The sequence below is a fragment of the Carassius auratus genome, chromosome 41, assembly GCF_003368295.1.
Source record: "Carassius auratus strain Wakin chromosome 41, ASM336829v1, whole genome shotgun sequence".
NCBI classification, from domain to species: Eukaryota; Metazoa; Chordata; class Actinopteri; order Cypriniformes; family Cyprinidae; genus Carassius; species Carassius auratus.
In genome coordinates this window covers 24,644,450-24,664,082 of record NC_039283.1, presented here as the reverse complement: position 1 = coordinate 24,664,082, position 19,633 = coordinate 24,644,450, and the positions used below count along the sequence as shown (strand labels likewise).

The 19,633-nt window shown below is 35.1% G+C and overlaps 1 protein-coding gene across 1 annotated transcript; it reads right to left on the bottom strand.

Moving 5' to 3' along the window:
• Positions 1-6,710: 6,710 nt before the first annotated feature.
• LOC113059351 (nuclear receptor subfamily 1 group D member 2-like) lies at positions 6,711-14,897 on the bottom strand. Its single transcript, XM_026227800.1, has 8 exons — positions 14,640-14,897; positions 12,156-12,374; positions 11,971-12,059; positions 10,953-11,097; positions 10,222-10,805; positions 9,191-9,376; positions 8,892-9,102; positions 6,711-7,763 (listed from the first exon to the last, which is right to left on the bottom strand). Exons 1-8 carry the CDS (start codon positions 14,656-14,658, stop codon positions 7,567-7,569), a joined length of 1,650 nt encoding a protein of 549 aa, XP_026083585.1. The 5' UTR covers positions 14,659-14,897; the 3' UTR covers positions 6,711-7,566.
• Positions 14,898-19,633: the final 4,736 nt, after the last annotated feature.

Sequence of the window (19,633 nt, the reverse complement as noted above, 5' to 3'; positions counted from 1 at the left end):
CATTACATAAAAAAATGTTTAACAAGTGTTATGTTTAAACATGCAAATTATGCATTATAAAATTAAATATGCACTTTTTACAGACATCTGAACACCACATTCAGATTCAAAATGACACTGATAACGTGTAATGAAATAAACTCTTAAAAGTGTGTTTTGAAAAAAAAAAAATCTCGTCTACTAACAATGTGTTATGAAAAGACAACCACGCCAAAATCTCTAAACTGACCAGTGCATGAGAAAACAATTTCTGAAATATTTGTCATCTTATTGATCTGCAGACATGAGAGTAATGAAGATGGAGTCAACATGCCTTTTCAAGACAGAAAGTCTAGAGGACCAAACAGGCCAAATCCGAATGAATTTAGTTTCTCTGCTGATATTTATAATGTCTTTTTAAAATATCTTTTAGGGAGCTTTTTGATCTCAGGAGATTTGTATCACTGAGCACAGCTCTAATATCCAAAAAGTATGGTAAAATCAATACATTTTAATAGCTTCATAACTCCTCAAATGTTCTAATCACCAGATAAATGATGCACAGTGTCCCATGCTATTCTGTTGAGAAACAAAGACAGTCGATTATTAAAATTCCTCTATTGTGGATTTTTTTCTTTCTTCCATGCAGTAACACAGCTCTAAGTGATTGAAAACATTCTGCAATGATTTAAATCTGAAAGTGCACAGTATATAAAGTTATTGCCTCTCAAAAGAAAGAGTCGACTCTGAATCACTGAAACGAATCCCAAGCTGTTTCATGTTGACGTCAATATGAAACATTAGCATATTGCCCGCCCACTTGTTGGTCTATTCGCGTTGGTTTGAATGAAAATGCACATTCATTCTTTGCCACTAGGTGCCGCTTGTGGAGCGGTAAAACAGAGGTTTCCCCGGTAACACTGTACACAAATCAAATCAGCACTGTGCTCACAAACGCTGCTTTATCAAGCATTGCATTTACAGGCATGATGACATGAGATAAATCGGACCAATCACCACAGACTAGCGACACACTAAGGACAGACTTGAAAAAATGTATTGTTAAATAATTCACTTGGGAGTTGTTGAGCACTTGTAAATGCATATTATAAGGGAATGAAAGTGTTTTTTGACCTTGCATGCATGTCTACTTGATGTTGGGGACTCCCAAAACCAAAATATGAAATACCTTTCATTATAATAGGGGCTTACATTTTATTTATTATTATTTTATTTTACATTGTAAAAGCAGTACAATTCTTTCTGTTTTGCGTTTGGCAGTGGGGATTGTCAAAAAGAAAAAGAACGACCAGGTAAAAGGTCTCCGTTTTGCTCATGTGCACAAATATGAGATTCTCCTTATATTTTGACTCCTTTACCTATATAGTTTTTTTTTTTTTTTTGTAAAAGTAGAAGTGTGCTCACACTAAAGGTTAAATGTCAGGGAAATTCTTTTATTTCACTTGTTTCTCACACATTCACAGCATCAGCAGGAATTTGTTCATCTCAGAGAAAAATCTGACAAATTGACGGACCCAACCAAGGCTTCTTGAACTTCTGCATAAGATCATATTCACAACTCACATTTTCCAGAATGTTTCAGTCTCTTTTACTCATATTTTCAGTTTTTAGCTCCCACCAGCTCCACAGAACAGCTTCAAGCGCAGATGGAAGTAAACCGTACAATCTGAAGATGGAGCTCAATAAGGTCATCTTGTACTGAGATGAAGTGGTATGCTATCAGCATCATGAAAAAGCAGTTCTACAAATACCAGCCATTTGAGAAAAGTGCTGTTTGCAAAAGTGCACAAATACAGCCTGTTACTGAAACAAAATCTAGATTAGTTGTACCAAAGACCACCTTCAGCTCGTGCTTCACTTGTCTTTTTGCTGTGAAATCTTTACTGATTTTTGTGAAGTAAATGTAAGAATAACTTCCATATTGTTAGAAATATTTCATGATGAACACTTACTGGACTGAAGCGGCACATTTCAAGTCATGTTGAAATTTATCAAATATGATCATCAGGCTTTCGAGGAGCGTTAATTTAGTCATCTCTAAGTGATCATTGTATTGCATTGCATTGTTTTGCAACTGAGCTTTGATCATAAAACTAAGCATGAAATATCATCTTACTAAGACATTATTGGGAGATATAGAGTCACAAATGACATTTTTATAATTTTATGTACTCTTTTATACTGTTACAAAGATGGCATTGATTTATATTACAAGCATCGGAATTTCATCTTACTTTATTTGCCATTTAAATATCAGCATCTGCACCGAATTGCATGCTTTTGCTCAGTTTGGGCCTCTGAATAACACTGAGCTCATTTTCCTATATATCTTTTACTATAGCATACTTAATGAGCAATAAAGTGGTCAATAAACTGTTCCACACACACACACACCACACACACTGAAAGAAATTATTAATTGACTTTACTAAATTTTTTATGGTAAGTGGTTGCCATCAATTTATTTTAGCTACATTTAAATACATTTTTCTGAAACTTAAATTTAATTTATTTTTAAATTGTCTAAATTAGTTTATTTAAATATAAGTTGATTGCAACCACTTACCATAAAAAATAAATAAAATAAAAAATAAATTCAAAGAATAATTTTTTTTGTGCACATATATAAATACAACCGTTTCAGGGTAAATGGGGGAAAGGGTGCAATAGCGCCATCTTGTGGTTGTTTCATTTGAAAATTCAAGTGTGAATTGAGGACACACACAGGTGGGATTTTAAACTTTTGTTATGCAGCACATTTTAAACCATTATGAATGAATGCATGAATAATTAACATTTTACACTGATTTCTGTAATTTGATCAGCCAGCGTGAGTAATTAATCATATCCATTGATGATGCTTACTGACAATTGTGTTGCTGTTTTCCCTCCAAAACGATGTCACTGGAGGGTGATGATGTCATTTTACGAATGTCTTTTGTTAGTTAAAAGAAATTAAAAAACGATAACAAGATGCAAAGTGATTTTTATGAACCATGTGGCTTATAACAAAACTAATGAAAAAAAAAACTAGACCCTAGGATGATGTCTCTAATAACTAACTCTTGTTAGCAGGGGCGGATCTTCCGGGGTGGCATAGAAAGCTTTGCCACCCCTGCTGCCAATTGGCAGCAACGAATTAAAGGTTAGGCCTATGGCCAATTTGAAAATTTACGAGCGCGAATCTTTCGTGATTCGTGATCCCGCTCCGAACTCCCAAACTGACTCAAATGATTCGCGAACCCGCTTGAACTCCCGAACTGACTCAAATGATTCGCGGACCCGCTATGAACTCCCGAACTGATTCAAATGATTCGCGGACCCGCTACGAACTCCCGAACTGATTCAAATGATTCGCGGACCCGCTTCCAACTCCCGAACTGATTCAAATGATTCGCGGACCCGCTACCAACTCCCGAACTGATTCAAATGATTTGCGATCCCCAAACTGACTCAAATAATTCGCGAACCCGCTTTGAACTCCCGAACTGACTCAAATGATTCGCGAACCCGCTCCGAACTCCCGAACTGATTCAAATGATTTGCGATCCCCGAACTGACTCAAATGATTCGCGATCCCGCTCTGAACTCCCAAACTGACTCAAATGATTCGCGATCCCGCTCTGAACTCCCAAACTGACTCAAATGATTCGCGATCCCCATAACTGACTCAAATGATTCGCGAAACCGCTCCGAACACCCGAACTGACTCAAATGATTCGCGAACCCGCTCCGAACTCTGACATATAATCAGATATAAATGTAATTTAAAAAATAAATTAATAATTTTCGATTTTCATATATTGCACCTTTCAAACATAGTCTATTTTGCCGTCAATACTGTTGAAGGTTTCCTTTATCAGTATACTTTATATTTATGCTCAACATGAAGTATAGATATCCTATTGTTGCGCTTTTTTTGATGACATCTATGCATAGTGCCCGGGATCTTGTGCAGTGCCCCCTCGCTCCCTACACGCAAAGTACGCAATCTGCCTAGGGCACCAACTCCCAGAGGGGGCACCATCCCCGCCATTCTCTAATCCGCGCTCCCGACTCCTCATGTTTGCGGTTGAATGTTAATGATTGATGGATGAACATCTATGCCCGGGTAGAGTACATCAGCAATCCAGCGAAGAGAAAAGAAAACTAAAAGTAAAAAAAAAAAAAAAAAAAAAACAGGCATAAAGTTAAAGCATCTTACTAAGACATTATTGGGAGATATAGAGTCACAAATTACATTTTTATAATTTGATGTACTCTGTTGTACTGTTACAAAGTTGGCATTGATTTATATTACAAGCATCGGAATTTCATCTTACTTTATTTGCCATTTAAAATTTAAATACCAACATCTGCACCGAATTGCATATTTTTGCTCAGTTTAGGCCTCTGAATAAAACTGAGCTGTTGTTCCTCTATATTTCAGCCATAAAGTGGTCAATAAACTGTTCCACACACACACAACACACACACACTGAAAAAAAATATTAATTGACTTTACTACATTTTTTATGGTAAGTGGTTGCCATCAATTTATTTTAGCTACATTTAAATAAATTTTTCTGAAAGTTACATTTTTTTTTTAAATTGTCTAAATTAGTTTATTTAAATATGCCTAAAATAAGTTGGTTCCAACCACTTACCATAAAAAAATAAATAAAATAAAAAATCAATTAAATGAATACATTTTTCAGTACACATATATAAATATAACTGTTTCAGGGTAAATGGGGGAAAGGGTGCAACATCTCCACCTTGTGGTTGTTTCAGTTGAAAATTCAAGTGTTAATTGAGGACAGGTGGGATTTTAAATTGATGATGCTTACTGACAATTGTGTTGCTGTTTCCCCTCCAAAACGATATCACTGGAGGTTGATGACGTCATTTTACGAATGTCTTTTGTTAGTTAAAAGAAATTAAAAAACGATAACAAGATGGAAAGTGATATTTATGAACCATGTGACCTATAAAAAAACTAATGAAAAAAAAAAACTAAAGATCCTCCATGCTAGAGGATGATGTCTTGAAGAACTAACTTAAAGAAATGAAAATGACAAGGAATATTATATATTAATCTGCTAAATAATCGAGCTAAATTTTGTATACGTAAATCCAAATATGGGAAATAAGCTTTTGGTTTTATTTTTAAAGACAATACTGAAAACAATTAGATGTTTTTAACCTTTTAAAAATGTTAAAAAAATTTAAAAGGTTAGAAAGATGTAATATATAACTATTTGTAAGAATTTTAATGTTTTTATTTAACTTTATTTCTGCCTTTTAAATGTATTTCTTTAATTTATTATTATTATTAATTTTTATTATTTTATTATCCTAATGTAGCCCCCGACTTTATTTGCAATTCTTAAAACTAAATAAATAAATAAAAGGATTGCAAAAGTTTTTTATAAATTAATATGCACAAAATTATGTTTTGTTTCAAACATTTTGATTATAGAAAGTAAAAATTAAGAAAATTATGAAGATCTATAAATAATTCTAAATAAATTCATTGTAAAAATTCAATGCAGGCCAGACAAAACTGAACATTCAATCAAACCAAAAGTAATGATATTAGTTCAATTTCATCACATATTCACTTAATGCTAACTAATATGATTTCCATCTTCAAAAGTTGTGAATTTGATATTTCTTCATATGTTATATAATAGGCAAGGTCATGTGGATTCATTGTCTGTCTGTCTGTCTGTGTGAATGGCAGAACCAGACAAAGTCAAACCCCGTGACCCGCAGCAGCTCTCCTCATAATCCCATTATGAATCATAAGCTGATTTTGTGTGTCTGAAGAACACATGCTGAGAGCTGAAATATATTAGCACAACATTAGATTGCAATAATAGTCAATGCACGCACATAGATGATTTACCTTATTTAAATCTGTTCACTTTAATGTGTGTGATTGACAGCCTTACACAATACATGCGTTTAAATGACTTTTTTTTTTTTTTAATATAAAATAGTCCCTTAGTTTTTATTAATTAAATGAATGTATTGCTTCCATCCACGTTAAAAGGATGGAGGAACAAAACATTTATTTGTGTCTGTGTGTGTGTATAAGCCTATGTAATGACATTGATTGTCTTTCTATATTTTATACAGGTTCAATGGGATCCAAAAGACTGAGAGCACATAGAAAATCTGTGATTTTTCACTTAAATAAATAATAGTTCAGAAAGCTTATAGAATTGAGAGAAATATTTAATATTCTGCAGAATGTGCTATTTCTATGACACTGATCAAATGTAAGACTACACAATTTGTGATTAAAATATTTTTTTTTGGAAACATTTTACATTAATGTCTCTTTGTTAACATTATTTAATGAATTTCCTAACAATGACCACAATATTGTTTATTTATTAATCTTAGACAATATACACAACAGCAATACACTTTTATTATTGGCATTTATTAATCTTTGGTAATGCTAGTTCATAAAAATTCATTTTTTCATTATTTATTCAGTGCATTTATTAATGGCAAAAGCATTAAAAATGTATTATATGCAGTAGAAGTATTGTTGCTCATTGTTAGTTCACGTTAACTAATGTAGTAAACTCATTGTGACCTGTTTTAGATGTGCATCATTGCATATTTATTTTATAGGCTAGTATGTCAATCCATACACAGCTCATCAGCGACCTCTAGTGCATAAAGACATGAAGTTGCAAAAAATAGGCATGACGGTAAATCACAAGTAAATATTTATTAGATTTTCCTTACAACGGTATATACACAACTATACATACTGCACTGTTTTTATAAAGAAACAAAAACATGGACACACCAGAGCTGCATCAAAAGAGTCGTACGTCATTTCCTGTCATTTACAGGCTGAGAAATGTCCATATCATCAAGCTGTTTTTCAAATGCATAGAGTAAACCACTGATAACTGGGATTGTAACATCGTTTTCGAATAACAAAATGATCCCCGTGTCTAGAATTGTGGCGAAAAAGTGTCATCTGTAAGGCAATCTGTACAAATGTCCATAAATAAAACTCCATCTCTTTCATAGTTTTGTTCCGTATACACATTTCCCGCTGTGTAATGGAAGACTTAAACACCTCTCTGTATGAAAAACACAGTTTAAAGTGACTCCGCTCATAAATGGCAGCTGGACAGATGGATATTTTCCATCTGTGCACTGTTATTATGGTGTCGGGGACACCTCGTGCAAAAGCATCGCTCCTGTTATACAGGTTCAAATGATGCTAACATGCTGCTAGCGACAGACATACATTCAAGGAGAAAAAAATACATCATATATATATTTATATATACAACACATAATCTTTTGGGACAAGATATGACATAAAGCTGCTCTTATACGAATAGCCATGCGTTAGCAGCTATTGCACATAATGAAATGATGAGGAAGTGTTTTACAAACACAACCTTTGCTTGTGCGTTATGGGCAAATCACCATGATACTAACATAGCTTTAAAACCTGAATGAGTCCGAATGAGTCTTTTCTCACAAAACAGTAAAAAAAAAGCCTGTTAGATACATTCAAGAGTGAAATGAACAGCCCAGGTTGGTTTAAGGTTGGATTTTGAAGGCGAGCAGCTCCTCGGAGTGCATGTTATTGAGCGAGCGCAGCTCGGGGAGCTTCAGGAGCAGCTTGGTGAAGACGGCGGCTTCGTTCGAGTGGTTTTTCATGATCAGGTTCCTCAGAGCTCTGATCAGGGTCTCCTGCAGGGCCTCCACACCGTTTACATCCTCGATGGCTGATCGGTCTGTGGAAACATGCAGAATTATTAAACTATATATTACCCTGGACCACAAAACCAGTTTGAATTTGAACTCGAGATTTAGTTGAATAAATAAGCTTTCCATTGACGCATGGTTTATTAGAATCGGACACTATTTGGCTGAGATACAACTATTTGAAATTCAGGAATCTGTGTGCAAACAAATTAAAATACTGAGAAAATCACCTTTGAAGTTGTGCAAATGAATTCTTAGCATTCATCTTTATGGTAGGAAATTTACAAAATAACTACATGGAACATGATCTTTACTTAATATCCTAATGATTTTTGGCATAAAAGAGAAATAGATCAATTTGACCCATACAATGTTTTTTTTGGCTATTGCTACATCTATACCCCAGAGACTGCTTTTGTGCTCCAGGGTCATATATATATATATATATATATATATATTCTTACTATATAATAATAAATAACATTCTAAATAGCCGCTGAATAATATTACTAAAAATGGGTAATTAGTAACAATTAGTGCTGTCAAATGATTAATCGCATCCAAAATAAAAGTTTTTACATAGTATATGTGTTTGTGCTGTATATATTTATTATGTGTTTAGAAATACAAACACATGCAAGAAAACTGTTATTTATATATTAAATATATTTATATTTAATATAAATATAAAATATAAATATAGAAATGTATATATTGTATATTTATATGTCAATATTTCCAAAATATATGAGTGTATTTATATATACAAAACAAATATACACAGTTCACATGCATATATTATGTAAACAAAAACCTTTATTTTGGATGCGATTAATCGTTTGACAGCACTAGTGATAATATAGTTTTGCATGAAAAGTGCTAAATTGAATATCTTGCTGCTCATTATGTTCCAAACAGTTAGTAATTGGTTAACTGTGTTCAGTTCTGATGCCACCTTAGAAGGCAGCTTCCTATGAAGGCAGTAGGCAACAGGACGACTCGCTGGGTAACAGTATCTTCTATTTTATTTTTAGTATTAATTGTTTACTATTTTAGTTTTTATTAATATTTTGAATTAGCTTTTCCATTTCCATTTTATGTTAAGTTTGTGCTTTATTGCATGAAAAGATGCATTGCTATGTTTTTGAAGGGCTCACCTGCAGACACCAGCACCACGGCGGAGAAGAGACTCATCTCTTCCTCGTTGAGCTGCAGGGCGCTGAGCTTCTCGCTGAACTCAAACATGCAGTTGAGCAGCTCTCCGGCACCCATGGAGCGCAGCAGGTCCACGCCGAACTTCCTCCCGCTCAGGAAGGTCACCGTCCGCTCTTTCACATCGAACAACGACACGAAGCGCACCATCAGCACCTGTGTGCAGGCAAACAGAGGAGAGCGTCAAGGCTCTGATGGATGCTTCCGCTGTCTGAAATGCATCGGGACTCTTGTTTTGCTTTACCTCGAAGGTTCCTGCCTTGAGGAGGTTGACCTGGTCGTGTTGGGAAAGGTCCTGGAAGCCCGGGATCCGCTTGGCAAATTCCACCACTTCTCGTACAGCAGGGATGAAGCTCCTGGAAAAGTCCTCCCAAATTTCATGACCAGGCTTGGAGGGGTCCACGAAGGGGGAAACACTCATGGGACACACCTGAGAGAAGACCAACAGAGTCACATTACACCAGATACGCTTTAGTGCTAAAAGAGCTCTGCTCCGATACAATGGCTGTTGAACAAATGGAACAAAAGATACATTTTTTGGGGCAAAATCAAAGTTTAATTCAAATTCTAGGACAGTATGGAATGCATTATTTGCAGAGCTAAATGCATTGCTTATAAATGCATTGCTTCAAGCTCTAAATATTTTCATAATTTAAAATAAATAAAAAATCAAGTAGAAATTATATAAATTATTAACAATATTTTTTTTTTATAAATCCTGTACATTAAATAATATAAATTCATAAAAAGTAAAATAATACAATTATTTTGTAAGATTTATTAAAATTATTTTAAATTTATTAAAGGCAAAACCAATATGTATCATTGTTAGCTTAGCAATGCATCCACAATGGTGGATGCAGCCAGAGAAATTGACTATAAATGTATTTATAATTTAGAAAAATAAATAATTAAAAATAATACATTACAATTTTTTTTTAAAGAACTTAGATACAATAATCACATAGTCTTAATAATATAAATAATATAATATAAATTTATAAATATTGATATAATTGTATACTTTTTAAAATAATTATATGGGTAATATTTGTAATATTTCAACAATATTTTTAATAATTATCTTTTATATTTGTTCATTTTTAATTGGAATGCTTGTGTTTTTTTTTTCCTCTTTAATATTTGCATTTAATTTCTAGGTATAATTATTTTTCTACTTAGTTCCCAAGACAAATATTTAATTGTTATTTAAAAGTTTTTCATCTAATATTTCAGCTTTAAGTCAGAAAACAACAATAACAGAAGGTCACTAACCAGATGTCCTCTGTTTGCTCCAGTCTGGCCTTGGTTCATGTTGTTTCTGTGGTAAGGCATGTTTTCTGAGCTTCGACTGCACTGCTGGGTCTCGTGGTACCCAGTCACATGTTCTCTGTAAGGTCCAGCGGTGGTTTGCACGGTCCCACTCTCGTTCCAGCGGTTCCAGCATTCCTCCCGCGGCTCCTCGTCCTCCTTGCTGTTGCTGCTGAGCGTTTCGGAGCTGGCCGGAGATAAGGACCCTCCGTGGGGCGAGCTGTATGAAAACAGGTCCTCGCGGGGAGCGGGTCCAGTGCTCGGCATCTCTTCCTCCCCGCAGTCGGACGAACAGGACGACGCCGTGTCCATGGGAGTGACTGACTCTGAGTCCCGGGAGAGATCCGAGGAGGAGCGTGGCGAATCCGGCGGCGAGGGCAAGGAGGAGCTGGACTCGCTCTGGCTGCTCTCGATGGCACACGGGACGGTCTGTGCGCCGTGAAGCATGTGCTGCAGCTGACTGTTGTTCATCATGTTATTCATAGCTGTCTGCATCTCCAAGAGCATCCGCTGCTTCTCCCGCTTCGGGATGCGTCCAAAACGCACAGCTGAAAAAGAGATTGAATGTTAAGATTCATTGCATTTAGTTCTTCTGCTTTCTGTTAGACTAAAAAATGTAGTTGTGCAACAAGTCCGTATGTCAATATCAGAAAAGCTTGAGGTCATAAGGAAGAAGGATATGGCTTGTAACTCACCGTCTCGGGACATCCCGACAGATAAACACTTCCTGAAGCGACACTGCTGGCAGCGGTTGCGGTTTATTCGCACTATAGTGCAGCTTTCTGTCTTCAGGCATTTCTTATACTGAATATTCTGCTGGATGCTTCTTCTGAAGAAGCCCTGTAAAAAATACAAAATAACAGTGTTTATACACACAAACACACACACACATATATATTTATATAACATAATATTTTGAATTAGCTTTTATTATTATTATTATTTTTTACATTTTTTATATAGCTTTATTTTTATTTAATTTTCATTTTCAATTAATAGTCAATTTATTACGTTTTTTTTTTTTTTACATTTAAATTTAAATTAAGTGTTCAATTTTATATTTATATTTTTCTTTATTTTGGAAATAATGGAATTGTTTGTTAGCAGGGTTATTTTAGTTAACTTAATTACTAATTTACAAAATTAATAAAACTTTTAACTAGAATTTAAATTAAAACGGAGATGATCAAAATAAAACCTAGTTGAAAATATTAATAAAACCTATAATAGTATTCAAATATTAATTAAAACTCTAACAGTATCTTAATTATACCAAAACAACACCGACAACAACAACACAAAATAAATTAATATTAAAATAATAATATTAATAGTAATAATATCATATCTTGAAATACAACAGTTCTGTTCCAAATGCTAATGACTGAAGAGATCAACTTGGAATGCAAACTATATATATATATATATATATATATATATATATATATATATATATATATATATATATATATATATATATATATATATTGCATGCACAAATAAAGTTGAAACATTTTGCCTTTTGGCATTGCATTCTCTGCAAAGTAAATAAAGTTTGTCTTGATTAAAGTATATACATGCAAAGCTGTAGAATTTGGCTAAAAGGTTCTACAGTGTGCCAATGGTGTCTTAAAATGCTGCCTAACCTGTACAATACTAGGTTTGGGCACAGACCCAGAATGTTAGATGATCCTGAGAGAAGTGTTTCCTCACCTTGCAGCCTTCACAGGCATGAACACCGTAGTGGAAGCCCGAGGCGATGTCTCCACACACTTTACACAGCAGCACCATCCCGTTGAGCTCTGGAAAATCATGTAAGAGTTAGTCATGCCCAGTGGACAAATCCTGCCAATTTTAGACAGCTGAATCACATACAAGCTTATTCAGCGTTTACTCACTGGTGATGGAGCTCTTGGAAGAGAGGGTCTTGTCAGAAGCGTGTCCGCGTGGGTGAGTGTGTTTCAAGAGCAGTCCAGCGGTGGGCAGGTCTGTCAGACGGCTCGGTTTAGAGGGCAGAGGCGGCGAGGATGATGGGGAGCGGCTGTTAGAGCTGTCACTCATGCAGGAGTCAGGGCTGGGGGCGGAGCTTGAGGAACAGACGTAGGCTATCACGCCTCCTTTGATATGAGAAAAAGAGGGAACATTATAAAAATGTGCATTGAAAAATATTTTATTGACAAGAGTATGAGCACCTATGCACATCACTGAACTTGGTTTCGAATATGCATTTTATGGAATAAATTTTTTGGTAACAATTAAAAAGTTAATATAGGCTAGTTAACTAAAACCATATATAAAAATGTATTGTTACTTGGAATAAATAATTCTTAACTGAAATATAAAATAATTAAAAATTAATAAATTTTATTTAACCTAGTTGCCATAATTTCTTATTTTACTAAGTTGATGCACTAAAATAAGGAAAAGAGGGAACTTTTATTGAATGCACACTGAAAAAATGAAATTTACAAGAGTATGACCATTCAAGCACAGTACTAAACTTGATTTCAAATATGCATTGTCTAGATTACCAAAATAAATGTTGCATAGTTAACAATAACCAGGGTTAATACAGTTACCTACAACCATAAAATAAAATAAAAATCCATAAAGAAATAAAATAATCATTAACTGATGATAAAAAAAAAAAAACTTTTGTTATTTGACCTAGTTGCCAACATTTCACATTTCAGTTTAAATGGAGGAAGTCAAATAAATTAAAACAATTTATAAAATAAATTAAAACAGCAAAAAGTAAAAATATTTAAATACCCCATTTTTGTTCTTCTTCTATGATAGCTACAATTTGACCTTCATTGCATTTCATTCAAATATTGGATAACTGCATTATGTAAACTAATTTCAGTAGGTGACCTGGTCATCTTGGTATGAAGAAGTCACACAAATATGCTTGCATAAAGAGTTATGTTTTATTGTTAAAAACTGTGAAATTAGAATCTTCAGCATTGCACATGTTGGATGCACTTCCTCATTATGAACAGCTCATGACCTATTTTTTAAATGAATGAAACTGCACGATTATTTAATTACACCAACCTAATACGGTAACACTACCATGGTATATGGATATATTAATCATTATGTATATCAAATGTACAATAAAAGATGTGGTACAAAAACCCATTCCATCACTTTTGTTGATGTGTGTAAACTGTAAGTGTAAGCAGGCAAAATATGTACAAGTACGGTATTTTTAGTAGTTAATTTGTTCGGGAACATAATATATATGGATTTATTTTACACCAAAGAGCCGTGCATTCACAGAGTGAATAAAAATGTACTGAATTTCTTTAAATGGACAAGGGAGGTTACTTAACCACCAACAGCCCTTAGTTTCTCAGACCCACCCACACGTGGACCTCTCATGTTTTGTACGGGAAGAATATTTAGGTCACGAGCTGTCTGCTGCGTCCTCACGTGGTACTGCAGAGAGTCTCGCGCCAGCGACTGCCACGCTTCGACCAATTAGAGACTATGCGCCGCGCACGTCACGACCAATCAGCAGCGGAGCCCTGACCTAGTACACACAGTGCACATGGCTAGGCTACGAGAGCCATGTGAGAGCGAGCATTCTAGTACTCGGAGTACAGAATGCGCGTGACGTAACCCACATCCACAGTTTGACGCGCTCTGCGCCGCAGCGGAGTCAACGGAGAGCATGTCAAAAGTGCTTTAAACCACAAGATGAAAAACTAGAACATTTCAATCTGATAACATATCATTTTAAACATGTTTTCATTTGATGACACCACAGACAAGTGCTTTAATATGCATTTAGCCTAAAGTAGGTATTACATTACTCCTGTTTGGTCTCTCTCTCTCTCGAGTGTGTCTGTGTGTGTGTGTGTGTGTCTATACACACACACACACACACACACACACACACACACACACACACACACATGCTAATTTCAGTGTTTTTCACCATGAACAGCAACACTGGAAAACAGGTATGATATTAAATGAAATGTACACATAAATCATTAAATCAGTAAAGTCGGGTTTAAATGTACATAAAAAATTCGACAACAAATGCAAATAAATATTTGAAAAGAAGATTTTTAATTACTGATCAAGGGTTTAAGGGGATTTTGCTTGAATACTGCTATTTTAACTGATAAAATATGTGAGCGTGATTACAGAAACATCTCTATAACATGTTTGTGTAGAAATCACACGCATATTCCCTAATATTTCCAGGTTTTTCACAGAATCACCGTAGCGCGGTAGCCTATAACACTGCAATTTATTAACATAACATGAGTAATGTTTCTAACAATAGCCTACTAAATACGTTATGCTTAAAATTATGAATAAGAAATAAATAATTATAAGCAATAAAATAAAATAAAACGTCTTACCTTGCTTTGTTGATGCCATGTCTTCAGACTCTTGATATCTTATAATTCAGGTGGACAATAATAATTCCAGCCTTTTGTGTCAGTTGTAAGCGTTCGGATCCTTCAGCGTTCCATAAAGCTCTCGAGCGTCTCACAATGGAATGGAACTCTCAGGATGTGCACGAGCGCTCAGAACTCAGTGTTCTATAGTTCGTGTTTCCGTCCGTGTCCCCGCCCCGTTGGTGCTCGACTCACGTTGTTAACCCAGTGACACACTTTCATCCATGTGTCTGTGCTTTCACCCGTCCAGAGGCGGAACTCAACACGCGCGCACGAACCCACCGCTGCAACGTGAGGCGCGCTTCTGGGAACATGATGTTTTTCTGGAACGCAACCGCTCCTCGTTCAGAACAACAACAACAGAGCCTGTGACGACGAGCCGTTCAACATTGAGCTCTTTAAGCTTGTCGTTTTTAATGCATGCGTGTTAGTAGCACAGAAACGTTTTGCTTAACTGTAGCATCAAGCCAAACACATACAGAACGTTTCCACCTTTAACTGTACTTTGAGTGTTTAAGTGTTTTCAATGCATCTTTTTGAAAGTATCACATAAAGGCTACATAATAATCTCTTTTTAGTCGTTTGAATATATATTCATGGATCATCAACTGTGAGTCAAGTTTACTCATCTCTCCACAAGGACGAATGACCATATGTGTCCAGATATGGTTTCATGGATGACGACTACCTAGTTCACTTGGGAGTGTGATTTGATTTATAGGTGGGTGGCTGCTAGAAGGGTTGGTTTCAAGTGAACTGACTGACTCTTTTCTAGCTTATTTCAATGCAGCTTTACAAGAGAAATAGTGCTTCAATGATGCAAACAATTTAATTCTACTGTAAAGCAGCTCTAAATCAAGTCATTATTCAGCTGATTGTTAATTCAGTTAACACTCTACTTGTATAATAATAGTCTTATGCTGTAACAAAAATGATATTAAACATTAATATTTATATGCATAAAATGACACATATACTGTATAATAATATTTTTATGCTGTAACACAAATAACTACATTAAATTAAACATTATGCATAAAATGCCATAATTTTATTTCCCCTTATTTACTATAGATATTCAACTACTGTTTTCACTGCAGGAAAACAAAGTCTATATAACACATACAGTAAATGACAGGATCATTAATATGGTTATGATATATTTTATGTAAGAAACAGTGGTCATAAATTGAATTGGTGGTTTGAAGTGAAATGTCTCTTCTAGAAAAGCACACAATGTGTGTACTCCTCGTCTGAACATTTCTCTGTTGTCAGATCACTAACCAAAGAACACTGGGACACGACGTACTGTTCTGTAGACCACAGAAAAGGTGTGGGTTAAACGCACCATCAGATGCTAAATATAGCTATTTGGTTGCATGTTATTTAACCATAATCTACGAATAATTAACCAGATCTTGATCTTTATCTCAGGAAAAATGACTGATATATATCTCAAACATCAGTCGACACTTACAGATCGAGGATGGGTTTACATTTACAGAGATTTTTAAATGTACTTCTCATTCTGTTCCTTGTGTCACAGTCTGTATTCAGAGTCTGTTTTAACAGGATGTCCACAGACAAGAAAGACATCATTGAAATGTTTCCATCAGATGCGTCACAGTAAACAGACAGTCATCTGCTGACCTCTAGTGGACAGACTAGATCTCTACAGTCCGCCTCACATGAGGGACCACATGGAAAACAGCTGATTTGTTCTCAAAAGCTTATTATTAACAATACAGTATGTATTCGAGTCAAAATGTCTTAGGCTAAAACACATAGGCCTAATAATTTAATTTGAATTGAAAAAAGCATGGATTTTTTCCTCTTTAAACCTAAAAGTTGTAGATTCTGCAAGTTAATGCAAATAAATTCATTAACATTGATCGTGTAACTATGCGTGGTCATTCAATTAGATGACGACATGTAATAACTTTTATTATTAGGTTTTACTTCTTTTTAAAAGTTTATTTTAATTGTAGTTTGTTTTTGTAATTATGTCATTTTTAGAACTTTTAATATTTATATACTGTAGCTTTATGCAATTGTAAATTTTAGTTTTAGTAATTGCAATACTTTTTTTTTTTTTTTTTTTTTTTTTTTGGAGCTGGACAAAATAATATAATGGGAGAAAGATTTGGAAATAATATTTTTTTATTTTTACTATTTTAAGGTGAACTGTTCCTTTAAGACAGCTGACTGCAGTGGTGTACACACTAGCTTATGTATGCAAACACTTGACAGATATGGCCTAACTTGAGAAAATTGTTAACTTTGACATTTAATGAATCTGGGGTGTGAAATTCACAAGGATTACCCAACCTTTTGACATTTGTGGTACAGCTTGCTCATTAAAATACACAACAGCTGAGAGATGTGTGTAATATGTGCGAAAGGTTATAGTTTTCAGAAAAGACACAACAGACAAGTCATTATCACATGATTTTAACTAAAGTAAATTAACTAAATAACATCTAATGTCCTGACTAAGATAAACTACCAAATAATTTTATAATTGAACCGGATATAATGACATTTCATGACTGATAATCTTTTAGAGTAATATAAACTGGGATCATACAATGCAACTGTTCCATGTCTTCATTCTGACACTGATCAAGGGCCAAAAATAGGAAAAACGTGTATCTTGTGCACATTTGAGTTTTTTCTTTAAAAGGCTGCAGGTTTGCTGTGCTTGATCGTACAGCTCCACAATTACTATTAAATAATTATATCAATACTAGTTTTATTATTGTAATAATATAGTAATTGTAAACCTTTAATTTCTGTTTTTCATCTAACATTTATATTTTATTTTATTTTGCCTTGATTAAAATATTTGATTAAAATACTTTTTTAAAATAAAATGTATCAGTATGAGTAATTAATAATAATAACAAAAAAATTATAATATTTCACACACACACACACACACACACATGCGTATATATATATATATATATATATATATATATATATATATATATATATATATATATATATATATATATATATATATATATATATTAGGGGTGTAACGATACGCGTATTCGTATTGAACCGTTCGGTACGACGCTTTCGGTTCGGTACGCGGTACGCATTATGTATACCGAAAAAAAAAAAAAAGAGAGAGAGAAATATAATGATATGCGTTCAACAAGGTAGCTCAATAACCCAAACAACGTAACAGGCAACGCCCCTGACACTCCCGAAGAAGAAAAAAACACCATCTTATATGTTTATGTTAGGCTACTCAGCAGGCGCTCGCTCACTCAGTACACGCTGAAGGCTCGTTGCAAAATAGCCAATGCGTTTAACAGACTAGAAATGAGAAGATCCTCCAATAACCAACAGGTCTGGTGTTTGGGTGCACTTTGGATTCCCTTTAAGCTATAATGGTGATGGCAAGAGAGTGGTGGATAAAAAAACAACGGTATGTCGCATCTGCAACATGACAGGGTACACCAGCGGGATTACAAAAAAAAAAAAAAAAAAAACCACCGGGAATATCTGGGATATATGCGTCAGTACTAGCCTATCTGGGAAAAGACGAAAAAAAGGAGAAACATGCACGCAGCAAACTATCCCTGCAGCATTTAGACACTATAGCTTACAGGGAATCCAACCCAAACACCAGACCTGTTGGTTATTTTAGGATCTTATATTTCTGGTCTGTTAAATGCATTCGACATTTTGCAACGAGCCTTCAGCGCGTGCTGAGTGAGCGAGCGCCTTAGGGGCCGTTCACATATCGTGCCTAAAAACGCGTGGAAAACGCTAAGCGCGTCTTTCTCCTGAGGCGTCTGTCTTTGCTAAGCAACAATGACGTGCTCTCTCCATGAGACGCGGAAATTTCAGCGAAGGATAAATGGATTTGCAGCTCTAAAAATCGCTTGCAGTAGCTCTGCTACTAAATTTATTTCAAAATTGCAATCCATATACAACTATGATCAGCTGATCCTTCATCTTGGCTGAGCTTTCAACGTTGTTACGGGAAAGGATGAAGCTGATTGGTTGGTTCTTGTCACATGACCCGCGGTGCGCTTGCGGCATTCTGAAAAGTTGAGATGTTTTTACATTTTGCTGTATCTAAAACGTATCGAACCGAACCGAACCGAACCGAACCGTGACATCAGTGTATCGTATCGAACCGAACCGTGAATTTTGTGAACCGTTACACCCCTAATATATACAGTCTTGTTCAAAATAATAGCAGTACAATGTGACTAACCAGAATAATCAAGGTTTTTAGTATATTTTTTATTGCTACGTGGCAAACAAGTTACCAGTAGGTTCAGTAGATTGTCAGAAAACAAACAAGACCCAGCATTCATGATATGCACGCTCTTAAGGCTGTGCAATTGGGCAATTAGTTGAAAGGGGTGTGTTCAAAAAAATAGCAGTGTCTACCTTTGACTGTACAAACTCAAAACTATTTTGTACAAACATTTTTTTTTTCTGGGATTTAGCAATCCTGTGAATCACTAAACTAATATTTAGTTGTAAGACCACAGTTTTTTAAAACTGCTTGACATCTGTGTGGCATGGAGTCAACCAACTTGTGGCACCTCTCAGCTGTTATTCCACTCCATGATTCTTTAACAACATTCCACAATTCATTCACATTTCTTGGTTTTGCTTCAGAAACAGCATTTTTGATATCACCCCACAAGTTCTCAATTGGATTAAGGTCTGGAGATTGGGCTGGCCACTCCATAACATTAATTTTGTTGGTTTGGAACCAAGACTTTGCCCGTTTACTAGTGTGTTTTGGGTCATTGTCTTGTTGAAACAACCATTTCAAGGGCATGTCCTCTTCAGCATAGGGCAACATGACCTCTTCAAGTATTTTAACATATGCAAACTGATCCATGATCCCTGGTATGCGATAAATAGGCCCAACACCATAGTAGGAGAAACATGCCCATATCATGATGCTTGCACCTCCA